Source organism: Syngnathus leptorhynchus, chromosome 7, assembly GCF_054491065.1.
Source record: "Syngnathus leptorhynchus isolate UIUO chromosome 7, UIUO_Slep, whole genome shotgun sequence".
Lineage (NCBI taxonomy): Eukaryota > Metazoa > Chordata > Actinopteri > Syngnathiformes > Syngnathidae > Syngnathus > Syngnathus leptorhynchus.
The window spans coordinates 6,450,860-6,467,096 of NC_141201.1; the positions used below are offsets into that span (position 1 = coordinate 6,450,860).

At 42.9% G+C, this 16,237-nt stretch overlaps 1 protein-coding gene across 1 annotated transcript; it reads left to right on the forward strand.

Moving 5' to 3' along the window:
* The first annotated feature begins 12,319 nt into the window (after positions 1–12,319).
* On the forward strand, positions 12,320–15,111 carry fzd9b (frizzled class receptor 9b). The gene has a single exon (XM_085917099.1). The coding sequence runs from the start codon at positions 12,605–12,607 to the stop codon at positions 14,396–14,398; it is 1,794 nt and encodes a 597-aa protein (XP_085773225.1). The 5' UTR covers positions 12,320–12,604; the 3' UTR covers positions 14,399–15,111.
* Positions 15,112–16,237: the final 1,126 nt, after the last annotated feature.

Sequence of the window (16,237 nt, forward strand, 5' to 3'; positions counted from 1 at the left end):
CGAGGATACGCTGAACGTCTCGCGTGTGAACCACATGTCCAATTCATTCAAGGCTGTTCTGTCATGCCTGCAGTGCAGAGGAAGGTTGTTAGGAATTACAACGACAGGCCGGAAACATCATCATCATCACAATTTTACATCTTTATTATCTCTCACATCAGTTTTCTTGCACAGTTTGGCATGAGGGCTCAGTATCTCACATCAACATCCCTACAGGCTTCTAATCTCTCCTTACGTGCAAGATGACGACAAACACACACGCACACGAGAACAAAAGACACAACTGTACTGTTGAACTTTACCAGCAGCTCGTTCTTTAATGTAGCTACTCCATGTCAGTGCATGTTTGTTAGTTTGTTTTGCAAAGCTCTGCGGGTATTTTTAAAAGCGTAGTTGTTTTTTCATGCACAAAAAAAAGTCATGCAAGGTCACCACAGACGGTAAGTCTCAATCTTTCACCAGTTTTCTCATCTTCCGCCAAATACTGTGTACTTATGTATTTGAATGACCACATGGTTGCAAAATAATAATTCTTTTCCTGTTCTTCGGTTATTCTCTTCTGTAACCTGTACAAAATGTACAATCTTCACAATCGTAGTTGAATTAAACGACTCGTTTGATTTCATCAAATAAAATGCCATTTGTTTCTTCCACAAAAGTGAAGGCATTTCCACTGGAGTGAGTCTAAGCAGAAAACAGAGTGGCTGATTTGAACGTAATGATGTGGTGTTTTTCCACATCCTTGAAGGTAAGGTAAGCTGTGTATAGTACAAAAGAAACATCATTTTCTACGTCTTCACCCGAGAAAAGTGAAGCAGGCTGTGTGTGCTGGCGCCCGCTGAATGTGCGCTCTATGCGCTCGCTCGCTCGTTCGCTCGCTCGCTCGCTCACTGTCAGACAGAAGAATGAGCTGCTTTATTGCCTCTGCTGTGGGCTGCCAGTCATCACAGTTATCCCTTAGGCAAAAAAGGGAGCAGACTCATGTATTAGGTTTTATATCGTTCCTTGTGAATAGAAATTCATTGTTGCCCTGATAGAACCGGGACAGAAGTTTTTGGTTTGACCGCAATGCACAGAAAGTTTGGTGAGCCTATAAAGTTCACACTTTCGATTCTTATTCCCCCTTACTATAGAAATCAAAGAAAAATTATGCATCATCAATAAAACATGATCGATTTGTCCGACCGGTGGGACTGAGCTGAATCACAACAATCAATAGAAAGGTTCCAGTTGTAATCAATACATGAGTCTTCATCCAGCTCATCCCTATAGTGCAAGCTAATTTGAATATACCTGGAAATCCAAAATATTTTTAAACACAGCCGCAACTCTCTTTGTTGCCAGAGCCCATTTTGGCCTTTGAAGTCTCCTCGCTGGGTGACATTATGTACTTGTATTGCTGATGATGGCAGCAGGACAGTAAAGTGATCTCCAGGCTATCTCCAGGCCATCGGTATCATCCAGGCTATCTGTGACACCTCTGGCATGTTCCGAGCCAGGGGCCAGATTCCGTCTCCTTTTCCATGACCGCCTCTTCAAATCAAAAGGTGAACGTTAATGGCGTGCCCCCTCGTTGCAGAGAAGTGTTCTCCTTCAAGTAAGTATTTTGGTTTAATCCCCGGCGGCTGTGTGTGTTTCCACATACCACCGAGTTCCATGACAGCGGCGCTTTATGTCGTGACGAGCCTTGCCAATGCTTCAAATGCCAGCACGCAACTTCAGGCAGCCAATCGTTTGTCACATTTTCAGTCAGTCACGCTGTCAGATGAAATTGACTGGCTCTTTTATAAACGAAAACCTCCAAATCTCAGAAAAGAATCAGAACAAGGACCGTGTCTGTCTGTCCAGTGCCCCCAACCCCTTATACACACACACAGCCCGCCCCCCCCCCAACCCTCTCAAAAGGTAACCCCTGCCACCAGATGCCAGAAATTATCATACAAGTTTCTCTTTGTATCCATATTTAAACATGATGGAGAAGAATTGAGCCTTTATATAAGGGGCTGCTTGTGTGTTTATCCAGCACTACCAGCACCAGGAAACAAGAGAAAGCCCCCATTGCTGCTGGCCCGGGCAGGAAAAGGTTGGAGACTGTGAGGCTGGCGGGACGAGAGGTGAAGTGAGACCAAGAGGGAAAAAAAAAAAAAAGAATGAGTCTTTGAACGACACTCATTTATGAACCTGGCCGTTTTATGATTTTTGTATTTTTTTTAGGACAACACACAGGTTTCTAGGACAAAGATGTCTTTTAGCATGAAGCTGACTGTTAGTCTTAGGTCTCATTCAAAACACAAGCAGAAAAACTGTCATAATGTTACAATGGCACAATTCAAAAAGCACTGAGGTCTTAAAGTTTGATTTGGAATTTTTGGGGGAGAAGCTAAAGTCCCACAGTACTTCAGAGTTCAAGCATGACCTCAAATTAGGTGGATTTGCCATTAGGCAAGCACAGCCAATTGACTGAGATTAGCATGGGGCAGCCAAATGTCTCACAATAATTAATAATCTATCATGATTGTACAAATCGTGTGCGCAACTGCATCTGTGTTGACAAAAGGGACTCAGCCATATTGGTCAGCCTCTCCTGCGCTGAATTTAAACGTAAAAAAATGGAGCTGCTTTCAATGGACAGGAAGGAAGTCGGCTGTGTTCACTCCCACCACGGCACAAACCCCCCTTTCATCCTGAACCCTAAATATTTCCCCAATACCACCAAATTTATCTGAGCGAGAGATCGCTTATTTGAAGCTATCTATTCATAGTATTTATGTATGTCTAAGAATAATATGATTGTGAACGCACAATTTAGCACCCACTTTTAGTAGCTTAGTAAATCAGGTTCTCTAAAAGCCCACCAGTCGAACATTTCTTTTTACAACGCATAAAATATGATATTCCAAAAGTTTATGGCATTGTAGCAATTCAAAGCCATTACAGCAAAATATTCTTCAAGTTTGAGCCAGGAAATTACTGAAAGAGGAACAAAATGTAGGAATGCAGGCATTTGTAAATGAGCCCTCTGATGGATCTGTGTTTTTGCACTGTCAAAAGCAAGCCAGGACTGAAACGGGCCTCGTCATGACCCGTTGGCCTTGGTTGCACATTCAGGCCTCTTCGCAAGGCTTGAGGTTTCCAACGTTTCAAACCACAATGACCTTCGTGCTCTTTTCGCTTTGTTTTTGGTCTTTTTTTATTCCGAAACGAGACACTGGATAACTTATGAAGGGCTCCCTTGTTCACTTACAATAATAAAGAGAGAAAAGCCTGGAAGCGTGTGTGTGCCGCCGGGCCAAATGGAGAATCCTGTCTCATGATGGATGAGCACCATTCGCTGTCTAGTCTTAGCTTAGCTTTAGTCTAACAACATTACTGCTGTTGTCTTGTCCATCTATTACTGCAACAGGAAACCAGAATGTCTTTCAAGACACATTTAGCTTTCTGTCTTTGGTGTTGACATTTTACACCTCCAGTTTTTAACTTTCGCTTATCAAAAATAGCCAGGGAGCTCGACACAAATACAAACTCACTCAAATCATGTTTTTGTCTTCCAGTTTTAGGGGTCACATCCTTGATGTTAACCAACACAATGCATGGGAAGGTGAAGTGTGTGGTGGTAGCAAAAACATTTACACAGAGGGTTAGTCATTCTTGGGGGCGCATTCTTGAGGGCACATGCACAAGTACAAACATCCCTTACACACCCTCTGCCATGAGAGAGCCACCATTGATATATATATATATATATATATATATATATATATATATATATATATATATAATATAATATATAATATTTTTCTTTTATATTATTTTATTTTTATTTTATTATATCAAAATAAATAAATCAAATGAGCATTTATTATAGTTCCACCTTTTACTTTGTGGACTGGCCGTTTCTATTAATGTAATATTTAGAACAACTTCACAATGACATGCTGGGCTGACAAGTCAAAAACGTTCCCCACAAAGATAGATGTAAACACGCATTAACACATGCGCTCACTCTTCCAATGGGGACTCTTTCCACCTGATTTGCTCATCCATCCACAGCTTATAAATAGGACTTGTCGGACTTACAGTGAGGGTGCTTACGGGGTGGGCAGACCAGGGTGGCGGTGTTTGTTAGAGGGCAATGGAGGGTCAAAGATAGTTGATATTCCTCCACTTGTCCTCTAACTACTCTCCCCTTCTGAATATAGCCTATCTCCTCTCATTGTGTGCTTGGGCCTTGGCAGCTTTGTTTCACATGCACTTCTTTGTAAGATCTCTCTAAGGACAGCATGTGTTCTTCTTCACTCAACCCTGTGTAACATATGTCACTCTCTGTGCCATTCACTCACACTTCCCCTAGCACGACTTCTCTACAGCTGACAGTATGTAATCAAAATTGTAAAATGCATGAAAACATGACAAATGGATGTGGGTAGGTTGGGGGTTCCGATGGAGTTGGGCCGCCAGTCTGTAATCAGACACGTTGGGGATATTTGCACTTCATCATCATGCTGACCGACTGCGATAGACTCGAAGCGTCTTACTCACTCCTCCTGGAAAGATCTTCACTCTTGGCTACCTTGCAAAATTAGTCAACGTGTTAGAAAAATGAATAATGACCGCTTGGCCTGCACATGTTCCATTTCCCAACAGAGTCCCTGAGAAACTGGATATGCAGATTAGCGGGATTGAAGTAGAATCATTAGATGAAACGCAGACGCTAAGTGAGAGGAGAGCAACAAATCGATTTGAAGCCCAACAAGAGTCGAAGGCTGTCATTTTTGGCTCAAGGCGTCTGTGTGTTCCAGCGTGTGTGTGTGTGTGTGTGCAAGATGGCTGTTCTCTCTGTGGTCTAAAAACGCCTGCGGGCTACAACTTCCCGTTGCCCTGCAGGAGGCCGGTGGTGTTAATAAAACAGGAGATAACACAAGATAAGGAGGAAGGTAACATGCCGGGCAAGGATCTGCATCTGATCAACATCACTCAATGATGTCAACTGTGACAACATGAGACTGCTTCCATCCCAACAGATTAGAAATAGAAGGAACCTTGTTCAATTTACACTTCTGTAAACACATACAAACTTTAGCCTGCTCGTCAAATACTCTATCAAACTCTATCAAATATTCAACATTTACAAAAGATAATAATATTCAGTTTTGATTTACCCTCAATCTCCGAAAGGTTTATTTTTAACAACGTTTATTGATTGTCGTTTACCGTGGTGAAGAACTTTACCGTATCATACCGAGAGCTATTCCTAATATTTTGGATTTTCTTGTCATCTAGTTAAGCAAAATATCAAAAACTGCTCAGTGTGTTGATGCTGTACAATGCTACAAAGAATTATAAAGCATAAAAAAAAAAGTAGTTGTGCTAACTAGATAGAAAAGTATGCAAGAGAGAGAGATAACTTCACAGATGTCTTGTTGTAACTTGAGCCCACGCCGCCTTGAACCAAGGAGGCTAAAATTGGCGGTGCCAACTTGTTGAGGCAATGCTTTAAAACAGAGTCATTCTTTTCTATGTCCTATAATGATTTTGTCATCTCACTACTTGTTTCATTTTCAGAGGTGATTCATTTCTTTCTTAAATTCTTTTTTTCAATATATTAGTGTGTGAGCATTCTGCACATGAGGTGTCAAATCAATCAAGGACTTGCTTGGCTTTAGAACATTTCATTTATTGGCGACATGGTTCATGAACTTTGGAATGGAAATGCAATTAATATGTTCCAGATCAAAGCTATGTTTACTTTTTTTTGTTGGTTTTTTTTTTTGTTGGTTTTTTTTAAATCGTGTGTGGCTAAATACAAGGCAATATTGAAATACTGTCGAAAACACTATTTTGCAATAAAATATTGTGTTAGCTAGTAAATAACTGTTCACAAACAGTTTATATGCTTTGAGTCTGATTTTTAACGAATTAAATTAAGCATAACGATGCAAGCTCTCACATTTGGAATAATCGTATTCCAGATGAAAATCACCTACTTTAATCGTAATCACGATGCAAATTCATTTAATTTTAATTTGACAGTGAAGCATTAACCTTTTAAGGGAAAGTGGAAGCACACTATCATTGGACTCCATTGTTCCTATCTCATTTAGATAATGATTTGATAACACGACACTAACTGGCAGAATTACACGCAGCGGAATGTCAGCAAGGGAAACGCAACGTCTGAACAACCGCTCCCTGCCGCCAAATGCATAATCAAGTTGTTTTGGTATCTCCAGCTATCTAAAGCAGCCATCTTTCAGCTATCCTAAGCAGCTATCTTATGTTCCTGTCCTTTCCGACATCAGACGGGGGCAAAGCGGTGAGGGCCAGACAACACTGGATACGCTGATAGTGCAGGGGGGCTTGTTTTCTCATGTGTGTTGCCAGGATGTGATGTAAAAATAGGCACTAAGCTGTTTGTGTGCGTGAGTGCAGGGTGAAGGTATGCAGCTATAGATTGATAGGGGTCCTATGTGGTCGGCGCTCTCGTCTCATGTCCCACACATCAGCGAGGCCTGTCCCGGGAGGTGGTGACGAGGAGTAAAAGGGCATAGATTCGGACTATTTCACTGTTAATTGATCTTATTGGCCTGCTATTTGTGAGCGTGACATAGAATTGATTTAACAGCCAGTGTGAGATTGCTAGAGCTGACCTCTTTTAAAGCGGCTTCTCAGATATGAGGCCCTATTTTCGTTCCAAGCGCAAGTCTGGCGTACTGTGTGGTGCAAATATGCAAGGGGAGGGGGCTGTCTGGCAATTTCAGTATCAGTTTTGGCAATTTTACAGAGCGAGAAAAATTTGGCGCAGGTAGACGGGGGCTGTCGCGCTATTTGGACGCAGCTGACTCCGATCGTGTTCAAATCAATCAAGCGGTTTTTTTTTTCTGTCCCTTTAAATGTGGCGCACCTGAGCAGTTTAGGAAGCAATTTCATGATGAAGGGTCAAGGGTCATTTGAAAACAGAGCTTACTGGTGAATAATTGGATCGAGCCCTCGTTATATCGTTCTGACATTGTGCAGTCGCATGAACTGATTGAAATGTCTTGGGAAAGGCACTTTAACAACTGCAATCCTTTAAATAACGTCATTGATCTCTCCCTACCTCATTCCAGTTGTCTTCCTTCCCAGCCTTGCTTACAATCATTCACTCACTTTTTTGCACCAATATACACTGAAATACAACCAATCTCACAATTGAAGTTGACACGACACCTGTAGAGGATTTACATTCTGAAAGAGTGGAAAAGAACATTTTCTTAGTTCTCAGTTATGCAAAGCTTTATTTTCTGTCACGTAAAAATTTCAACTTTCATCGCCTCGGCTCTCTTTCAATAAAACCCTTTAAATCTTTCCACGTTATCTGACCTTTCTTCCCCTCACCACAAATCTTCAGCCGTTTAAAACGACCTCGCCCCTCTCGAGTATGGATACATGACCATGAGGACCGTATTGCTTTCAACAGTGCTGCTTCCAACGGACATCTGAGAGACGAGTACATTTTACTCTGAGACATTTAGAATCAAAGGAGAGATGTTAACTGCTGCAAACACAGACAAGAATAACTATATATCATATATAAAGTATCATGGCGTGATTGACTTATGACCTTTGACCAAACACATCCTATAAATAAGTTTTTCAGACATGTAGCAACATTTATTTTGGGGCAAAGTCAGAGGAATGTCTTGCTCTCATCAGCACCTAACATCCAAGAGCAATTTACAGTGAATAGTCAGCTGAACTAGAGAAAGTGTTGACATTCCGTTTTCATATGCCCAAGTATTGAATAAACATCCTGCAGTTGAAACGTGGCGCTGCTATGGGTAAAGTTGAATTAAACAAGGTAAGAGGTACTGGAAGGGGGGGAAAAATATAGAGAGCCACTCAGCCAAACATTTAGTTTGCCGGATAACTTGGCTGGTGAAAAGCGAAACCGCTATTTCACTGAAATGAGGCCAGTGTTTGATTTATAACAGCTCTGATAATTGCATTTAATGAAACACCTCTTTAAATTTACTATCATTAGTTGTATAACCTATACTGTAGAGCAAAAATCATTGCTGCATAAAAAGTGCTATATATGAAGAAAAATGTTGCAAAGCCAATGACGTTTAAACAATACATTATCAAAATAAAAACAGTAAACAACATAAAACTCCAAAACAATGCCGGGTCAACCATAGTGTATCTATTATTTTGGTTGTAGTTTGGAGTGATATAGTCCTGAACTGCATCGTACTGATAAAAGGAAACTTTAAATCCGAGCAGATCAAAATTACATAAGGGGTACCACAAGGCTCAATCGTGGGGCCTCTTTCCATTTGACATTTTCAAGTCTGGTCTTTTTCACATTGTCATTGTATTTTAATGACTTGTGTGAAGCACTTTGAATTACATGTTGCTGCACTGTATTATGATAAACTTGTCTTACCTTGCCAACTGTTTCTAATATTTTATTTCGCTCATTTAGCTCAGCTGTGCAGTTTTACACTGTGTACAATGAATAACAAATGGATGGTACTTTGGGAAATGGCTGGTGGCACTTTGTCCACCTTGTAATGTCTATTTTCAACAAGCTGTTGCACAAACAATGTTTATATGAATTCCACTCTTCCCACGTGGGAGTATATATGTTGGTAGCTTAAATATGGCGCTGTACAATGAGCAGAGTAGCTAACAATGTCACATAAAGCTTGCAGTGTAGTGTTTTGCAGAAGAAGTTTTTTCACAATTATCTAATGTATACATTAGGTACACACGAACAGTGTTCTGACACAACCCTGGTGATTAAAAATATACAGACTAATAATAGAATTGTCAATTTGTATTTTGCTCAGTTTCCAGATGTTGAAACCATCACAATAACTCATACTTCACTTTTTTTCCCTCCCAGTTTGACAGGCGCTACTATTTCTGGCACCAATGTCAATTTGAGTCAAGTGTCAACATGGAAATTATTTCACTAACATAGTCATGTTTAAATGACCGAGCACGCCTTCTAAATGGTGTTATTTCTTGGATGAAGAACACAGATGGATGAAGAGAATGAATCGCTCCCATTCACCTAATAGATTATAAGATTAGATGAGTGAAAGTCAGACAAGGCCCTTCTTTTGCTGTTGATTGCAAATTCAAATCGAGTTGAATGACTTCACTAAACTCTACAGGCCCAGTCATAATTTGAATAAACAGCTGCTGATTTACACTCTCCCTTGGCACAGTATAATTTACAGATTAACACAACACAACATGAGCAAAGACCCAAAAGTGTGATCCAAGCTTCTGCAGTTCACCGTAGGCAGTACAGCAGATGTGATGAATAGCTTCGAATGCGAGTTGTCTCTCACATTACATCCAAAACAATCTCCGACAGCCCGTGTCTCGGAGATCGTATTCTCATGCATTGTTTTCCAAGAGATGTTTATAGCTTTGTTCCTGATATATGATAAGCAATAAGTAAGAGGTAGTAATTACAAGGTCCACACTCCATCGGCTCGTCTGATGAATGTGTGAAATTAAAGATGCCCATTCTAGTGGAGGGTGGTTATTACAAAGCATACAAAGACTTAACATGCGACCGTTTTATAAGAGAAAGAAAGAGGCGGCAAGTTCAACCATTAAACTATACGATTACCTTCAACCGGATAGCAAAAATAAAAAGACGCAAAGCCAATATTGAGCCAGTAAGAAGGCCTAATTCAAAATAGTTCCTATTCGTTTGCTTTTGCGCATTTACTGTCAAGGTCAATCAAAAAATAATAAAATTAAGTGTGTGTGTGTGTGTGGGGGGGGATTCACAATGGACCCTCCAAGATCCGAAAGCAGTGCGGTCAGACCTCGTGTCTCCCTAACTAATAAGCGGCACAGTGTCAGTGATTTTTTTTTTTCATGGTTATTAACTCTGGAACATAGAGAATAAGTCGGTTGTTCAGTGGGGGGGGATCATTATGTATTCAAAGATTATTTTTGTTTTGGAAAATGTGCTCAAATGCACAAAATCAATGCCACTCTCACTTCTGTGGTCAAATGACCTTACAACGGTTAACTTAGCTTGGCACTGCAGATACAAAGCCTGGAAATAAATTAAATAAATAAAAGAAAGGAGAATTTGTAGCCGTTCACTCGGCTGGACGACATCATACTGATGACAGGACTGTCGGAATTTGCTGCACCCGCAAAAATCACATCCATACATCAATCCATTTTCTATAATCCAGAGCAGGGGAATGTGTGCTTGGTGCCTATCCCAAGTGACTTTTACACTGATGATCATTGAAACTAATGTGGATAACCTTCCTTAAGCCATCCATGACTAAACTCAGTGAGGCAAAACGCTTCAAGCGTCAAACAATACTGCGAGTAAAAAGTCAAATAATGCTAGGATGTTAATTAATCATGATATGTGTTGCCCTGCATACCAAGTGATTACGCCTCGATAACAATCTCAGACCTTTTAAAGGTACTCTCAGGTGTCTCTTGGCCCGTTCAAATGTCTTATCTTGGACAGCCACTCTTAAAAAGTTGCAGAGCTGTTGTGGAAATTCAGCCAAAGCAATTTCAACTGATTTTCACAGTGTCTCTGCAAGAGCATACAAGATATTATCTCAAAGTTGGGAACACACTTTAGATTTGACTGCATTGGACTTGAATCGAAGTCCCCCCCCCCCCCACTTGATGGCATATCTTTCATATCTCACATACTTTGTTGGCCTAACAAACATTATTGCCATAAATCAGGGGTGCCCACACATTTTCAGCTTGCAAGCTACTTATAAGATGACTAAATCAAAATAATCTACATACCTACAATAAAAATGCAAAACAAATGTATTGCTTCTATATTATCATTGTTTAATTTATGATTATTATTATTATTTGATATTGTGTGTTTTTTCTTTCCTTTACCTTTTTTCACTTTTAGAATAAGTAAAGTGTTTTTTTGATTGAATTTGAAATTCATCTTCAAGACACATTGGTGTATCTTGCATAATTGCATGTACCCACATTGCACAATACAACTCACATTGCACATTGTTTGCCCTTACCTTCCTCCGATGACTTGCACTGAATGGCATAAGCCAAGGCAGCATGGTCTGGACAATAGCTGCTAATAGCCAGCATCAAGCATGCTTCCAGATGATCATCAGTCATGGTAGACTTTTAAAACTTTATGTAGGAAAAGTCTGATTTGCACAAATAGGTGGAACCAAATAATGCAGTCAGGGAGATGACACATTTGAGTATTTGCGCTCTTTTAGTAAGTTCCAGAACTGTCCATGAGCCCTGAACTTTTTATACCCTTAAGTTTAAATAAATTGGAGGCCACTGACACAGCAAGGTAAATGAAGTTGGCGTGCTTTAATGCGCATGCGTAATGTGTCAAAAGTTCAGACGTCAGATTGGCTACCCTGTATGTCAATCAAAAGACAAATGTCAAAGTGGCGATGGATCCCCCTACTTTTTGAATATCATGCGATCTACCCACAATTCCTTTACGATCGACCAGTAGATCGCAATCAACATATTGGGCAGCTCTGCCATAAATAATTTACTATAGATTTTTAAATTGTTACAACTTAAATTATAATTTTGCACCCCAAAATACAAGATGCGCTTTTTTTTTCTAGTGTATGATCTCAAAACGTTAAAAAAAATCAATATTTCTAAAGTTCTTTAGCCTTAAAGTTATCTAAGGAACAGCTGACGAACTGTTACCAATAAATCAGTGTCATGTTAAACTGTCTCGAACAGTCGGCCTTCTAATAAAGACAATATGAACTTGACAGTCAATTCAGTGCTGCGGGGCAAGAGGCCAAAATTCTCGAGTTCCAGTTCTGTTGGAGAAAAGATCAAATGCTCCTTGCAACAGCTGTGACATATGCATGCTCTGCATATTCAACCACTAGATGGAAACAATTGTCCATACTGACTAACTTCACTGTGTAGCTACTACTATGTGGCTTTCATTTGGATTTGATGCAATGATTTTCAAACATCCTTATCATCTGGTGAATAAAACAAAGAGAAATTTCATTTATTTCTAAGAGAGAGAAAGAGAGAGAACTAAGTTGCAGATATTATAGATCTTATATTACTCCATAGATATTTATGAAGCAAGAGCGCATGCAGTATTGTCACACCAGAAGTATTTGAGCGTCCCCCGCCATCTGTGCAGTCTTCCCCCGCGTGGGGTGCCTCCGCTGAAACGTGAGAGGCACGCAGCGGACTCACGCCCCCTCCTCTCCTTTCCCCCTCCACACCCTCTCCTTCCCCCCCAGACACAAGCCCTCCACCACGGCTCTCCCGTCTCAGTGTGCGGCAGGCAGCCTAGAAGCGGCAGCACAAGCAATCGAAGACCGGAACGCTTTATCCGTCGTCTCCTCTCGCGCTGCGGAGCTGACTGTCATGTGAAGGACTCCCCCCTCGGCTTTTTTTGAAGACTTATTTTGAATCGTTTTGCTTCTTCTTCTTTTTGAAAAATCACGGACTTTTATTCAGACTTGGTGTGATTTGAAGTGTTTGCTGAACGGAGTGACTCCAGCTTTCGATATGGGGAAATAGCGAGGCTCTGACCCTGTTCCAGCCCCCCCACTTCGATCTTAATGTATATATGAAGCGACCTCTATTTTTGACCTCCACGATGAGCATGGATGGTTGTCCGCTGAAGGTGGTGATTTTTCTGTGGTGCCTGCTGGTGATTTCTGGCTCCAGCTTTGAGATTGGCTCGTACGAGCTGGAGCGAGGAAGACCGGCCAAGTGCGAGCCCATCACCATCCCCATGTGCGAGGGCATCGGCTACAACCTGACGCGCATGCCCAACTTCATGGACCACGACGACCAGAAGGAAGCTGCCATCAAACTGAATGAGTTTGCCCCTCTGGTGGCTTACGGCTGTGACGTGCACCTCCGCTTCTTTCTGTGCTCCCTCTACGCACCCATGTGCACCGACAAAGTGTCCACCTCCATCCCTGCCTGCAGACCCATGTGCGAGCAAGCGCGGGAAAAATGCGCCCCCATCATGAAGAAGTTCAGCTACACCTGGCCCGACTCGCTGGACTGCTCCAAACTCCCCACGAGGAACGATCCCAACGCTCTGTGCATGGAAGCCCCCGAGAACGAGACCAGAACCGAGGGCAAGAAAGGTGAGGGCATGCTTCCTGTGCCCCCTCGGCCCCGACAGGCGGGAACCGGCGGCGGGCGCTCCTCGAGCGGTGGCGGCGCCGGCTCCTGCGAGAACCCCGATAAGTTCCAGTTTGTGGAGAAGAGTCAGTCGTGCGCGCCGCGCTGCTCGCCTACCGTGGACGTGTTCTGGTCCAGGCGAGACAAAGACTTTGCCTTCATTTGGATGACAGTGTGGTCCATCCTGTGTTTTGTATCCACCGCTTTCACCGTGCTCACTTTCCTACTGGAGCCGCACCGCTTCCAGTACCCGGAACGGCCAATCATCTTCCTCTCCATGTGCTACAACGTCTACTCGGTGGCTTTCATCATCCGCTCGGTGGCGGGCGCCGAGAACATCGCCTGCGACCGGGAGCACGGCGAGCTGTACATCATCCAGGAAGGGCTGGAATCCACAGGGTGCACCATCGTCTTCCTCATCCTCTACTACTTCGGAATGGCCTCCTCCATCTGGTGGGTCATCCTCACCCTCACCTGGTTTCTGGCCGCGGGGAAGAAATGGGGTCACGAAGCCATCGAGGCGCACAGCAACTACTTTCACATGGCGGCGTGGGGCATCCCGGCTCTTAAGACCATCGTCATCCTCACCATGAGGAAGGTGGCTGGAGATGAGCTGACGGGCCTCTGCTATGTGGGTAGCATGGACTCTGGGGCGCTCACCGGCTTCGTCCTCATCCCCCTCTCATGCTACCTGGTCATCGGCACGTCCTTCATCCTCACCGGCTTCGTAGCGCTCTTCCACATCCGCAAGGTGATGAAAACCGAGGGGACCAACACAGAGAAGTTGGAGAAGCTCATGGTGAAAATCGGCATCTACTCCATCCTCTACACGGTGCCCGCCACGTGCGTCATCGTCTGCTACTTCTACGAGAGGCTCAACATGGACTACTGGAAGCTGAGAGGAAGGAAAGCCACGTGCGGCTCCTTCAACGGCCACGCCGGCGACTGTTCTCTGCAGGACTCTGTGCCCACCGTGGCTATCTTCATGCTGAAGATCTTCATGTCTCTGGTGGTGGGCATCACCAGCGGTGTGTGGGTGTGGAGCTCCAAGACCTTGCAGACGTGGCAGGGTTTATGCAGCAGGAAGCTGGCGGACAGGACTAGCAGCAGGAAGCCCTGCAGCGGTGTCAGCTGCAGCAGCACCCACTGCCATTACAAATCGCCCGCCGTGGTCCAGCACATGGCCAAGACGGAATTGCATGCAGATACTCCCACTCATGTCTGACACACGCATGCACGCAAAAGGAGCTGCTAAAAAGACACCTGGGGGGGGCGGGGGGGTCAAGATGGTTTGCAGAAAGGGACATGTTCAGTATTGCTATTAGCCATATTGTTCCGTGTAGTGGACCGTTAGAAGCGATTGTGGGATTTTTCTTCTACAAAGCAGCACAATTAAATGTAGAAATCTGTATAAATGTTTATTTATTGTAAATATATTTAATTTAAATTCATCTTTTTTTTGCCCTCACCCGATGTTGTGTTTGGATGCATTTATTCAAAAGAGATGAAGTGCCTTTTGTAAGAACACCGGCTCTCGACTTTATTTTTGGATGACAAATAATAAATTTGTAAAAGTTCAGTTCAACTCCGAGCGCCTGGCTTGTTGTCGTTTTGGAAACAATTTTGTCGCCTCTCGTGATGAATATTTCAGAGTTGAATGAGAGAATTAATATGTCACAAGTGAGCGCTCATGTCTTGTTTTGCTGATTTCTCTCTCTGGGAATGTCTCCGCAGCGGCTCTCGTCTCCAAATGCGTCCCAGAGGCGTCTCCGAAGATAATCCTCAAAGAGACTCGCTGATGAAAAGAGGGACAGACTGTGGCAAGAATGAACGTTTGCATCACGCCTTTTTTCAAATGCAGCAGCAGTGCACAGAAGAATATGTTTAATTAATAGCTGGTTTAATCACCGCTGTTGCTCTTTGCTGCTCTGCTTGAGCCCGGGAAAACGCTTTGATCATGCAAGACGCATCACAGGAGCATTTCACCCTCATTGCCTGGCACCATTTTGGCACCACTTCTCATATTTGTGTGATTTGAGCAAGATGATGTAAGATTGGTATTTATTTGTGGTTTGCCGTCGTGTCGATTGTGCTGAAGCTACTGAGCGGCGGCTAAATTTCCACATAAAACTGCAAGGCATTATCTTTATTTGACCCAAACAATGCACCTTTTATTCTCACGTTGAAATAATCACGAGAAAAAGCCACGCTTGGCGTTATTTTCATGATGAAAATAGCCCAATTTGGGTCCTGCAAATAACTTCTCGGTAATGACGCCAATTTTATTACACACCTCCATGTTGGCGCACGAGCCGTCAAATAGAATAAATAGTTTTGCATCACAGGACTTCGACAATTTAAGCACTAATGTGAATTACAACCATAGTAAAACAGTTGGGGGGGGAGGCTAAACATGATTGACAGCAGCGAGACCGATTGTTTCATGACTGTGTAGCGTATTCGAGTGATAGCATGGAAAAACATGATAACCAGGACATTATTTTTATGTGGAGCGCCATTCTGAGAACATTGCCTTCAAGTTGGAAGCAGGAGTGGAGCATTTGCATTCCAGCAAAGTTAAAGTATCATTCTTGTATGACGGATTGTTCGCTACGCATTGGAGTTTATGTGTTAATGAATTCTAAATTCTTAGTTATAAATCAAAAAAGATGTCAACTAGGTGCAGTGTTCTGTGGATATGTGTCATGCCTGAGTTAGCCTCAATTACTTTCTCCAGAACAAGATGGGAGGGGGGCGAGGAAGGGGGGGGGTGATCATCCTCCCCTTTGTGTGTTTTATTACCGGGCCAATGCAGACAGCGGTTCACGGCTTGGACTCTGGTACTGTGCAGATCACATTTAACTATTAAAAAGAGGTGTTTTGCTTGGAGGGAGTTCACAGCCGGAGACTCGGTTGGTGGTGTTTAAGCCGCATGTTCCACTTCATGGATGCCTGAACGGGGGCGCGTGCTCCGTCCCAAGATTACACTCCAGTGACATGACCCGGAGAAGCCCAGCACTTGCTGTGTGAGACACAAAGCAGCTTGTTCCACCTGCAGCCAGCA

Excerpts from the sequence above, each read along its gene's own strand:
- fzd9b (XM_085917099.1), top strand. The coding sequence starts at position 12,605 with ATGAAGCGACCTCTATTTTTGACCTCCACGATGAGCATGGATGGTTGT.